This window comes from Crotalus tigris, unplaced genomic scaffold, assembly GCF_016545835.1.
Source record: "Crotalus tigris isolate CLP2741 ecotype Arizona unplaced genomic scaffold, ASM1654583v1 scf7180000017625.6296891, whole genome shotgun sequence".
Classification (NCBI taxonomy): Eukaryota; Metazoa; Chordata; class Lepidosauria; order Squamata; family Viperidae; genus Crotalus; species Crotalus tigris.
This window is the reverse complement of record NW_024096520.1, coordinates 967,127-979,972: the sequence shown is the minus strand read 5'-3', so window position 1 is coordinate 979,972 and position 12,846 is coordinate 967,127. Positions and strand designations below refer to the sequence as shown.

Genomic DNA, 12,846 nt, shown 5'->3' with positions numbered 1-12,846 from the left:
TGTTTTTTAAAAGCATACCATGTGCTTTTTAAAAAATGTTTCTCTTGCCTTGTATTATAGTTATGTGTTTATCTAGCCAATGTGAAAGAAGATAGCGATGTAATGAAGCCTTGACAGTTTTCCCTTGTTACAGATGCTCTTCAGATGTTAGGCACTTCCTGGAGAAACTGAATGGACTATTTCTCAGAATGTGATTTTTGACCCAGTAAGTGTGTTGCTAGTACTACTGCTAGAGATTTATCTGGGATAGTGACTTGACACTGTTAAGCATATCGAGGAAAAGAGCCACAGTTTTTAGATCAGTCAAGTTAATTCTCTCCTTGGAAAACAATATCAAAGGCCATCTTTTACCATCTTTAGAAAGCATGCAGTAGCAAAGGAGGATTGCTCTCTAATTTAAGCATGGATTTGTTATATCGTAGAACAGGCACAGAGAAACTACTGCCTGTTTGTGCTGATAATTTCTTTCAGTATATTCGGCTACTATATACTCTGCTCCTTTTGTATGACAAAGTACTAGTTTCAAGAATTTTTTTTTTAAATAACTCCAGTTTGAAACTACTTTCTCTGCTCAGTTTCTAAAAAGTCTGGTAAAATATGAAGTGGATAGGATGTAGGATGTCAAAAATAACACCGGGTCACCCTATAAATTCCCCTGATCTTTACCAGATGAAACAAGACACTAGAGGTTACCCACAGCAGATTTAATCCAGCTCTTCCAAGGTGCAAAACTGAATCTTCTGAGCTCTGTGCATCAACTGGTCTCATATCAAACTCAGTATTGCCACTGTGCACACACAATGCAACCAATAAAATGACTTTGTAATCTCTCATTCTGAACCGTTTGATAGGAAACAACCCCATTTGAAATTAGTGGAGATCTCGTCTGATCTATTCAAAATAGAGGTCAAATGTTTTAGAGAATACAGCCTAAGATACAAGCTCCTGTACAATCACATAAAAGCACTATTCTGCTACAGGATTCTTTGGTTAATTGCATACAAAGTTAATGAATGCCTTCCTATAAAGCTTCCAGGTCTGGGGGAAAAATGCTTAATCTTCATACAGCTTTTCCAAAAAGTATAAATTCCCCTGATCTTTACCAGATGAAACAAGACACTAGAGGTTACCCACAGCAGATTTAATCCAGCTCTTCCAAGGTGCAAAACTGAATCTTCTGAGCTCTGTGCATCAACTGGTCTCATATTGCACTCATATTCTGGGTGATTTTGAGTTGAGAATTCATGCGTATACATTGCAAAAATTTAATATCTCCTGCTTCTGCTCTTTGGTTTGCATTTGCAAAACCACACAATTCACACTTAGCCTTTTGAAAGGAAAGGCACTTGAAACCTCTTCTAATCCAAAATGACAGCTCACATGATTGCCATTTTTAAATGGTAGATTTCTCTCTTGATTATCATCACGCCACTCAAACAGAGTTTGGGGTCAGTTGTATAAAAAAAATTGTAAGTCACCAAAACAGCATTTGGAGGTTCCAATATGACATATTTTAAAGATGTTAAGTTGATAGAGTCCTTTGGCTTTCAAACATACTTATTTTTTCCCCAAAATTACTATACAAAATACTATGTTGCTGTTCCAACATATCCATAGACATGTCATATTATGGAGAGCTGACCTGCTAGGCACGTTGTATACAGTACTGCATTTTTAGCTTAAAAATTGCTTTGGCAAACCTTCAGAATAAAACAAGAGGTTAATTTAACCTTGCTGAGGACATACAGCTTTATGTTGTCCCCTAAGACAACAAATGCCATAGCCTTAACCTATCCCTTGAGTATACATTTGGATGAGAACTACCCCAAATATTTTTTCCCTCTTCAGTGTTTGAAAAAAATTAATGAATCTGAATGTTGGTAACAGGAAACAGATCTTCAGTTTAATGCATTTAAAGCATATGCATGCTCAATTTTACAACATATGTGAGAAACAAGAATGAGATGGGGAGAAAAATCTTGGCAATACTATCTTTGTAACACTTTTTTTCCTATTATAAATAAACTAAGATTTGTTTTTGTTGTTTTAACAGACTTTAACAGACATTTCCTGTTTAGGTTTTACACTGATACAGTACCATGAATGCCATTTGCAGACTTTGAATGTACAACAACTGAATACAGAAGAGCTTCTACAGCATTTTTGGAAAGATAAAGGGGCCCAATATACCAATAATTGTTACCCGAAAAGCATTTATTACTATGTGTTCAATATGCAAAACTTTAAAAATTCCTGATTATATGCTGCTAGGAAAACATACATTTTACGTTCAGGAAAAGAAAGCCACCCACCATGTGTTATATTGTCTGGTTCGAGAGAAAGGGGGCTGCCTCTCCAAATTGCACAATGCCTAATTCTGTGGCAGCCAACTAAAAGTATAGCCCTTCTTTCAAGAGACCATCTGCTTTTTAAACAAAAAGTGACAAATTCTTATCATTAGTGATAATGGTAGCTTTAGCTTTCATCTGTACTATTAAAAATCAAAACTGAAGGCTAGATTCCAAATTTTAAACTTCACTTTTACACTATGAAGTACCCACAGCTAAGCTTTATTTTTTATCTCTCTCTGTCGGTGTAGTTATTTTAATTTCCTGGGCAAGCACATAACACACACAAAATATTGTAATATCACTTCCTGAAAACATCTTGAAGAGACGGGTAGATAACATTAGCTTGAACCATTGACTAAGTGGTTGGCTAATTTAAATGCAGTTTGTGTCTATCCTGAAAAATATCTATTACTATTTTAGAGCATTCCTTTGCAATAAAGTGATGCTTCTACAGATCACATTACAGAAAACCACACTTTCCCTGTTGAAGGAAAACCTTTAAAAGGGTTGTTTGATTCTTTAGCAGCTGGAACTCATCATTGCATAGCATAAACCCTGCAGACAAAACAAACCTTCATCTTCACAAAAATATGAAATAAGGTTCATCCAAATAGCACTAAGTATCTGTAATATGTCCATACCACCTTAATGGAAGGGAAACCCTAGTTGTGTAATAAGAGATTTTACATTACACACAGAGAGGCATACAAAACAAGGCACACAGTCCAGTTAGTTCTTTCCTTCATTCAGAGCTGTCTTTGCTTCTGGATTTCCACCACAAACATACAATCTACAAATAGCAGGAATGGTGAAAACCCCATCATCACCACCATCACCACCGCATGCTTTCAAAAGAAGATTCCGCGAGTGAGTGGGTGGCAAATTTTATAAAACTGTACCTTCCAACCACCGGGCAGTAATGAGAAAGCCAGTTTGGAATCAGCAAGATGATACCCTTGTGGCTGGACAGTCTTTGCCCCTCCGTGATCCTATGGAAACTGTAAAATTCACCTGGGAAGGGATTCCCCACCCGCCCACTCGATTTGATTGCAGCGGGCAGTTACACAGGATGGGAGGGGGAAGGACCAATCTTTGCTCCCAAAAAGAAGGATACTTCGGGTCCATTTTACTTATTTACTTATTGGGGGGGGGAATGTCTGATCATCCCAGCCTCCTCCTCCCGGTCTCCCCCCCACCCCCCGCCCCCATCGACTTACTCTAGCCTTCTGACTAAGACGCCTTTGCCGAGGGCTGGGGGGCTTTTGTGCTGAAGGAGAGCAGGGCAACAGCTCTTTTCCCGGCTATCCTCGTGGTGATGCTGGTGGGGCTGAAGGGAAGGGTGCTGGTGTGAGACCGGCGTCCGGGTACCGCTGGGGCCGGCCTGAGCCTGCTTGCTACTGCTGGGAGGTGGTGGTGGAGGCGGCTGCCGCGGCGGCGGCGGCGGCTGGAGCGCCGGGAGCTGTTGGTGGTGCTGAAACTCCTCCTGCTGAGCCGCCGCCGCCAGCGGCGGCTGCTGCTGGCCCTGAGGCGGAGCTCGGCAAGGCAAGGAGGCAGCAGGGGGAACCCTCGGCTGCAGCGGCGGCGGGGTTTCCGCCGGGAGCGCGTACTGCTCGCGGAGGCTGCGGTTCTCGGTGCTGAGCTCGTCCAGGCGCTTCTCCAGCTCGTCGATGCGCTGGCGCTGGGTGTGGATGAGGCTCTGCTGGTTCTGGACGATGGCGGTGAGCTCTTTCAGGTAGAGCACGGCGCGCACCGGATTCTCCAGCAGGCTCTCCATGCCCCGCGGCCGGACTCCGGCACCCGCCTGCTGCGCTGGGCTTCGGCGAGCCTCGCGGGAGACTCCTCCGCACGCGCGCGCTTGCTTTGCCTCTCGCTCCCTCGCTTGCATGTACACACACGCAAAGCCTACACACGCAGGAAAGGCGGCTGGCGCCAGCCTCGTTTCCTTCACGTCACGCACAAGCGGGGGCGGGGGCAGACAGGCTCCGCCCCTTGCCTGAGAAGGACCGCCCCTCCGTCCTTCCCGAGGGCCCGCGCTATGCCGAATGGGGCAGAAGCGCTCGAGAAAAAACCGGGCGAGTAAAGGCAGAGTACTTAAAATGGAAGGAAAGAATGGAGGGATTCCGACCATCGTTGCTTGGGGGGGGGGGCTAAAGTGAGACGCGGAGTGATGCCTCGGTAGAAGGATGTGATCTTGGGGAGAACTCGAGCCCTCCGCTCAACAGAGGGAGCGGGGCTTCCCCAAACGCTGCATACCTAGTCTCTTTGCCACTTAGGAAGGATCGCGGGGCCTGGGAAATGTGGCATTCTTACGGAATGTAATAGAAAGAGAAATCGGGAAACTGGAGAAGGTACAAATAGAAAGAGACGTAAGAGAAACTGATACTTCCCAAAGCAAACATTGTAGAAAGAGAGCTATGACAGCAAAAATCAAGAGGAATCTGGTGGTTTTGGTTTTTGTTCTGAGGTTTGGTTTGGTTTGATGCACGAGTCAGTGTTGATTCCTGGCGACTGCCTGGATAGGTCCCTGACGTTTTATTGACAAGATTTCAGAATGTGTTTGCCATTGCTTCCTTACTAGGGCTGAAAGAGAGGAACTGGCCCAAGGTCATCTAGGTGGCTTTGTGCCTGAGGAGGGACTAGAAACTTCTCATTTCTAGCCTTGTGCCTTAAGCTCTATACCAAACTAGCTTCTCACTCATACATGTCATTAAAAGACAAGCTTTCATAAACTACTGTTCATTTCATCAGATATATGGAGAGGCTAAATGTTAGCCTTTCTGATGCAAAGTTAAACTGGGATGAGCCAAAATACAAAAAAAAAGAGGGGAAGTAGGGGTGGTATGCAAATGCAGGAAAACACGTGAGACAGATTAAGAGCACCATTTTACCATCCAGTTCTATCACCTGTCTTCACCCACGACTACTTAATTTTGGCAACAACATATACTTGCAGATCAGCAGCAAAGCCTAGAACAGGGGTCTGCAACCTTGATAACTTTAAGACTTGTGGACTTCAGCTCCCAGAATTCCTCAGCCAGCATAGCTGGGAACTGAAGTCCACAAGTCTTAAAGTTGCCAAGGTTGCAGACCCCTGGCCTAGAATATTCACATGGCTCAACAACATGCCAACATTTTTGTGGCTAACCTCGAACAATGCTTATGGTACCTCCTGAAATCCCTTCCTTTACTTGAGATTCACTGATGACAATGAATTATCTGGACCTGTGGGAAAGTATCTCTTAACACACTTTATTCACTAAGACTTCAACTCCCATCTGACCATCAACTTTAACCTCACTGTATTTGCAGAACAAGTCCACTTCCTTGATGGAGTAAAAATGCATAACAGACACCTACATACCACACTGCATAAAAAACCTACAGTTCCCATGCATACCAAAATGTTTCCAACTTCCACCCAGAACACATTACCAAATATTCATCTATAAACAGGTTCTACACTACAACTGCATTTGATCTGATTCACTTGACAGTGGTGCTAAATTGATGGAATTAAACCAGGCATTCAGAAAACTGAACTACCCACACAGCAAAATCAACAGATAAATCAAGAGAGCCAGATTGCTTCCCAAAGAAGATCTATTAAAAGATCATAAAAACAGATCAAGAGAACACTACTAGTTATCACCTATAGCTCTAACTCAAGTCATTTAAACGCATATTAATAAGCTACAACCCCTGTAGACAATGACCCTGTGCTTTCTCAGGTATTAGGTGGCAGTCCCATACTTGCATATAAAGCACCCAATTTAAAGTTTATTCTCACAAGCATCCAGAAGCAACCATAAACTGATGTTAAAATGGGAACCAGATCTAGATCTCTATTCTCCCCCTCCCCACCCTAAAAATATTTACATCAACAGCATTGTCATCTAGCCCCAGCAACTTCACATACAAGATTAGAGACATCTTCATATGCTCTTCTTCCAAGGGGATCTATGCCATCATCCCCCAGCCATGCCCCTATGGATTCTGTACAAGACAAACAGGCCAGACTTTGTGCAAAACAATTAAGGGACACATTTGACATCAGAATCCCAATCAATAAAGTAATACAGAAGCAGAGCATTTTAACATCCCAGGACACTCCTTTTCAGATTTCAAAGTAGCTGCTGAACAAAGAAATTTCAACAAGACAGTTGAACAATAAATTGTCAAACTCACATGCCTATGGAGATTCTCAATCATGGTTGTCCCAAAGGTGCTTTTTCAAAAGGCAACTGGACTTGTTTTGTTTTGTTTTTTTGCAAACATTTCTCATCCAAGAACTCAGAATTAAAGAAGCTTCTTGGATGAGAAGTGAAATGTATTGAAAGGGAAAAAAGAAAAAAAAAAAGCCCAGTTGCTTTTTGAAAAAGCTCCTTTGTTGAACTCACATACTTGAAAAGATTTCGGGCTACCTCAGAAGGTCTTAACAAACAATTGATACAATTATAATTTAATACAGTCACTATAAGTCTCACATATAACCTATGTTTGCATAATCATCTGTCTCCCCACCTCTTTGTCATTGTTCGGTTGCTAAGTTGTGACCAACCCAAAGGACCATAGCACACCAAGCTTCCATATTCTTCACTGTCTCCCAGAGTTTACCCAAATTCATGTTCATTGCATTAATGACACTATCTAACCATCTCATCCTCTGTAGTCCCTTTCTTCTTTTGCCTTCAATCTTTCCCGACCTCAGGTTCTTTTCCAGTGAGCCCTCTCTTCTCATTTAGTGGACAAAATATTTGAGTCTGCTTCAGGATCTGTCCTTCCAAATACTCTCCCTTATCCCAGTTTGTATCCTATATCAGATTAGTCGCTCCATGCTTCTGAAGTTCAAGAAAGCTGATAACTTCAGACTAAAATTTATCTAAAAAACTGCTACCAGATATTCTTTTCCTCAAAATATTGAGGGGAAGTATTGATAATGGGATAGGGAGGGATTGAGACAGTGTGATGTAGTGGATAAGGTACTGGGTTGGAACTGGAGATATCCAAGCTGAAGTCCATCCATAGTTACAGAAGCTCACTGGATTACTTTGGCCCAATTGCCCTCTCCCTCTCTCTCCCCCTCTCACTCTCACATTATCCTAACACATGGGATTGTTGTAGAGAAAAATTGGAGGAAGGAGTATTATGTATGTTGCTGTGGGGTCTTGTCATGGAATTGCTGTCCTTATAAGTCAGAGAAACTGACACGAACTTGTAGTTTTATATAAATAAATATATTTTACATTTATATTTACAGCAGACAAGATAGTCAGGAACACAAGAACATCACGAGGTAAATCAGATAGCATACAGAACACACAGAAGAAAAAGGCGGGAAAAGGGGAAACTCCCTCTCTGCACACACACAACAAGCCAAACATAACGTAGATTGCCTCAGGCACTCATGCAGCCAGCACTTCCCCACCAATCAACCACAACTCTGCGTTTTGGCCCAATGTACCCTTTACTGTTCCAGCTACCAAAGAAATAAAAGAAAGATTCAGGAAAAAGCTCAGAAAGGCAAAGAGAGGGTGGAGAAATGAAGCAGAAAGGTCCAGTTACCATCAGGAAAAGAAGGGGAATTAGAGAACAACGAGGAAAGGCAAAGGACGAGGGGGGACATGATAGCAGTGTTCCACAAAGAAGAGGGAGTCAAGCTATTCTCCAAAGCGCCTGAAGGCAGGACAAGAAGCAACGGATGGAAACTAACCAAAGAGAGAAGCAACCTAGAACTAAGGAAAAATTTTCTGACAGTTAGAACAATTAACCAGTAGAACAACTTCCCTCTAGAAGCTGGCCTCTAGAAAATGCCTCCCCTCTCCAGACCAGAAAGGAACTTTCCTTGTCTTAAGAACGGATTTCCCTGGGAAGTTTAAAACAGAAGTTAATTGCTAGCCATGCATTTAAGAGATCTTTCCCCCCCCTTCTTTTTTATTTCTACATCAAATCAGCCTCCTTTTATCTGGGGCTATCTTGTTTGCTATTGCGAGTATTTTATTTGTTTGCTATTGATTTTGTTTTAGTTTTGTTAGTTTGGATTCTTTGAGAAAGCAGGATGCCATTTTAAGCCTTTCCCCCCCCCCCCGAGGCTTAGAACGTGCCCCCTGCTTAAATAATACTGCCTAATCAATAGTTAGAGAGATTTTTCACTTCTTTTCTCCACCCTTGCCTATCTTTAGAGATATTGTGCCTGTTTTCCCTGCTGCTTTTGCAAATGCTGTTAAGAAGTTCGGACTGATAAAATTGTTCATGAGAGAAGCTATTACATCACAGAAACAAACCCAGAAGGTATCTGATGCAGCCAGATTTTTTATATATATATGGGTTTATTGCCTTTATTTTTCTGATCGCAGGAATTAATTTTCTCAATTCTCTCCTTATCTGCCCGATTGGCATTTTAAATAAACTGCACCAAATAATTTTGACAAGAGGTTTTGCCCCCCAAACTAGCTTTTTTGATAAAGCCCCGATTTCCATTCTCAATCTTCTGTTCTCAAGATTCAACTGACCCAGTCATTCCATTCTCCATCGTTTGCCTTATCTCTGAGCCCAGAGGCAGACAATCCAGGATAACAAGGTCAGTTCTGTGCCAGGTGTCTTTTAGTCTTCCCAAAGGAGATGGAGAAGGAGAGCTGAGGAGCCCTGATTGGATCAATGTTACTTTAGACAAAGTTGGGCGCTCTTAATTATTAATACATTTTTCCTTTTATCTTTTTTTTCTTTTTCTTTTTTTTCTTTTTTCTTTGCTTTTTTTGTATTTTACTTGTATTTTTCATTGCTCTTCTTTCTGTGTACCAATGACTGCACCTCAAGGGAGCCCTGTGTTAAAGTTCAGAAGTTTGCAGATGATACACTGATCATTGACCTTATTTGAGATGGTGATGAGTCTTGCGTATAGGTGGGAGGTTGAACAACTTACTCTGTGGTGCATCCTTAATAATCTGGAGCTAATTGGTTAACCAATTACTGTATATGGACTTTGGGGAAAATTTTTTAAATATGTTTAAATCAGTTTATTCTAAGCAGGTGGCCAAAGTAATAATCAATGGAGAATTGACTGAGAGTTTCCAAATTCAAAAAGGCACGAGGCAAGGTTGCCCACTATCACCATTGTTATTTATATTATCTCTTGAGGTATTAACTAGAGCAATCCGGCAAGATGAACAGATCCAAGGTTTAGAAATCAAGAAAGAGACATTTAAAATACAAGCCTTTGCAGATGATTTAGTTTTTATAATTGAAGAACCACTACAATCAGGGACTAGACTCATAGAAACATTGAATAGATACGGGGAAATAGCAGGTTTAAAGATAAATAAAGAAAAAACTAAAATGCTTGTCACAAATATGACTAAAATACAGAAAAATGAATTGGTTGACAGAATTGGTGTTCAAATCACAAATAAAATTAGATATTTAGGGATACAACTGACTGCTAAATGCGCTACGCTTAAAAGGGATAACTATGATAAGTTAATAGAACAGATTCAAAAAGATTTTGATATTTGGACTAACCTACAGCTCTCTTTTATGGGTAGAATTGCGGTGATTAAAATGAATGTGTTGCCAAAAATCTTATTTTTGTTCCAATGTATACCTATAAAATTAGACAAGAAATTTTTTCAAAATTTGAATAAAATGATGTGTAAATTCATCTGGCAAGGAAAAAGAGTGAGGATTAAATTAAAATTACTGCAGGACTCAAAGGAAAGGGGGGGATTTGGTCTTCCAGACTTGGAGAAATATTACCAGGCCGCAGCATTAGTATGGGTAAGAGATTGGATATTACTAAAGAACAGGAGACTATTATGTCTGGAGGGCCATGACCTACAAATAGGATGGCATGCCATATTATGGGATCATAAATATAAAGTACATAAATATTTTTGAAGTCACTATATTAGGCAAGCTCTTATTGATGTATGGACAAAAATTTGGCAACCAAATTATACCCAAGTACCTAGTTGGATCTCACCGTTAGAAATATATGTACACCCAAAATTTACTCAATTAGACAAGACCATAACATATAAAAACATCTTAGATGAAAGAGGGGAATTGAAATCCAGGAAAACCATCCACGATGAAGGGATAGAATTAGAATGGTGGGCATATCTGCAACTGCAGGCGAGATATCAGAAAGACAAAAAAGAATTAGGCATTAAATTAGAACCAATAGAATTGGATAAAATAATTTTGGGGTCGGAGGATAAAATGATTAAAAAATTATACTACTATTTGCTAGATCAGGCAATGTACAAGGAACAAGTAAAAGTGACTATGTTGAATTGGAGCAAGGACTTTGGTGTTAATTTTGATCTGCACATATGGCAAGAACTATGGGCAAGAAACAAGAAGCTTACTTTGGCCACCTCTTACAAAGAGAACCTTTACAAAATGTTTTATAGATGGCATCTCCCACCCACAAGATTGTCTAAAATGTATACCAATGTTTCCCCTAAATGTTGGAAATGTAATTTGAAAAGTGGAACTTACTATCATATGTGGTGGGAATGCACGCGAGCTTGTGATTTTTGGAACAGGATTAAAATATGGCTGGAAGAAATATTAGAGCAAGCGGTAGAACTAAAACCAGAACTCTTTCTATTAGGTTTAACTACGCAAAAGCATGACAAAGGCGTACTTTATTTAATGCTACACATTTTAATGGCTTCCAGGCTGGTTTTTGCTCAAAATTGGAGAAATAAGGGAACTCCAACGGAAGAAGAGATCCTGCATAAAATTCTATCATGTGCTGAGATGGACAGGCTTACAATGATTATGAAAGACAAAACAGAACACGAATACTTCGAAATCTGGGGCAAATTTTACCGTTGGTATGAATTAAGAACTGCTTGGACTTCAAGTTAATGGTAGAATTAAAAGATATACATAACTGTACATATAATTGTATATATAATTGCATTGTATAGAAGATGAGGCTTATATAGAGGTTAAAAACAATGTATTAAACTTTTGTACTATGATAGGAACTGATAGGAAAATTCACTCTGGAATGTCATGTTTGTCCATTGTTGTTTTAATTGTATTATGAATAAAAATTATAAAAAAAAAAACAATCTGGAGCTAAACATGCTTAAAACTGCAGAGATGAAAGTGGATTTTAGGAGCAGCACTTCTATTTTACTCCCTCTTACTATATTCGACAGCACAGTATCAGCAGTAGAGTCCTTCAAGGTTTTTAGGTTCTATAATCTCCCAGGCCTTAAAATGGACACTTAAAATTAGAACCATCATTAAAAGGGCACAACAAAGAATGTTCTCACTGCATCAACTCAGGAAGTTCCGACTGCCCCAGAAGCTGTTAATACAGTTTTACAGAGGAATTATTGAGTGTTATTTGTACTTCTATAACTGTCTGGTTTGGTACAAAAAACCCCAAACAGGACAGGTACTAACTCAAGACTACAGAAGGAATAATTGCAATCAGCCTGCCTTCCATAGAAGACCTGTATAATAATAATAATAATAATAATAATAATAATAATAATAATAATAATAATAATAATAATAGCTCTCATCTTCCTCAGAGTACACAAGCCCAACAACCACGTCAAGGTAGTGCCTCACTGGGGGATTATTATTATTATTATTGGCATAGATCGATAATAATAATAATAATAATAATCCCCCAGTGAGGCACTACCTTGACGTGGTTGTTGGGCTTGTGTACTCTGAGGAAGATGAGAGCTATGCCAGAGATTCAACCATACTGGACAGGTCTCATCAGAGGAGTCAGACAAAGAGTGTCTCTCCCATACAAAATATGGTGAGACGTAAATTTCAGAATGCCATACCGGCTCGGATGTCGCCCGGGTTAACAAGGTCCATGCTAGATATCGGAGTTCCTGGATATCTGGTGAAAAATGGGTTACAGGACACAGGACTGTTGGCTGAGCAACCAGGGCCAGCAGCTGCAGAACTACTGGAAGAAAAGATGTTTACCCGTCACAGATACACAGTGATTGAAACCAAAGAAATAATGTTCTGTTACTACAGATCAAGTCCAACAAGGATATCTAAAACGAATGCACCAGTTCTGGAAAGAACAACATCCAGAATAGAGAAATAACAGAACAGAGAGTAGCAGATCAACGCAGATTTATAAAATAAATTTATAAAATAAAGTATTCACAGAAACAGAATTGGACGAACTGCAAATGTTTACCCAGGGCAAAGAAATCAAAGCCTTACCAGAAGTAATTCAGAATGTAGAGGCAAACCAGGGGGAGTTGGCAGTGAAGGAATCCAGCAGAGATATACAACTGTTCTCATTTGGAAACCAGGCACCTCTTTCTCAGGAAGAACAAAACCCTCTAACTAAAGAAATAAAAGAATTGAAACAAAGAATAACTGAGCATCTAGAACAGCACAAAAACAAGAATAAGGCTGCCTGCATTGAAGCTTGTTCCAAAGAAACAGCTAGCACAAGCATTAAAAGATGCAAATATTGCAATATCAAGTATAAGCACCA

The 12,846-nt window shown here is 40.2% G+C and overlaps 1 protein-coding gene across 12 annotated transcripts in view; it reads right to left on the bottom strand.

Moving 5' to 3' along the window:
• Positions 1-4,260, bottom strand: part of IQSEC3 (IQ motif and Sec7 domain ArfGEF 3) — a 180,706-nt gene extending 176,446 nt beyond the window's left edge. For 11 of the 12 annotated variants that reach the window (XR_005555509.1, XR_005555517.1, XR_005555510.1 and 8 more), the window contains exon 1: positions 3,569-4,260. Coding sequence is in view for 7 of the 12 variants with exons in the window: in XM_039333387.1 (XP_039189321.1) it covers positions 3,569-4,236 (668 nt within the window). In the remaining 5 variants the exon portion in view is untranslated. The remainder of the gene's footprint in view (positions 1-3,568) is intronic. The other variant, XM_039333445.1, reaches the window with a different exon arrangement.
• Positions 4,261-12,846: the final 8,586 nt, after the last annotated feature.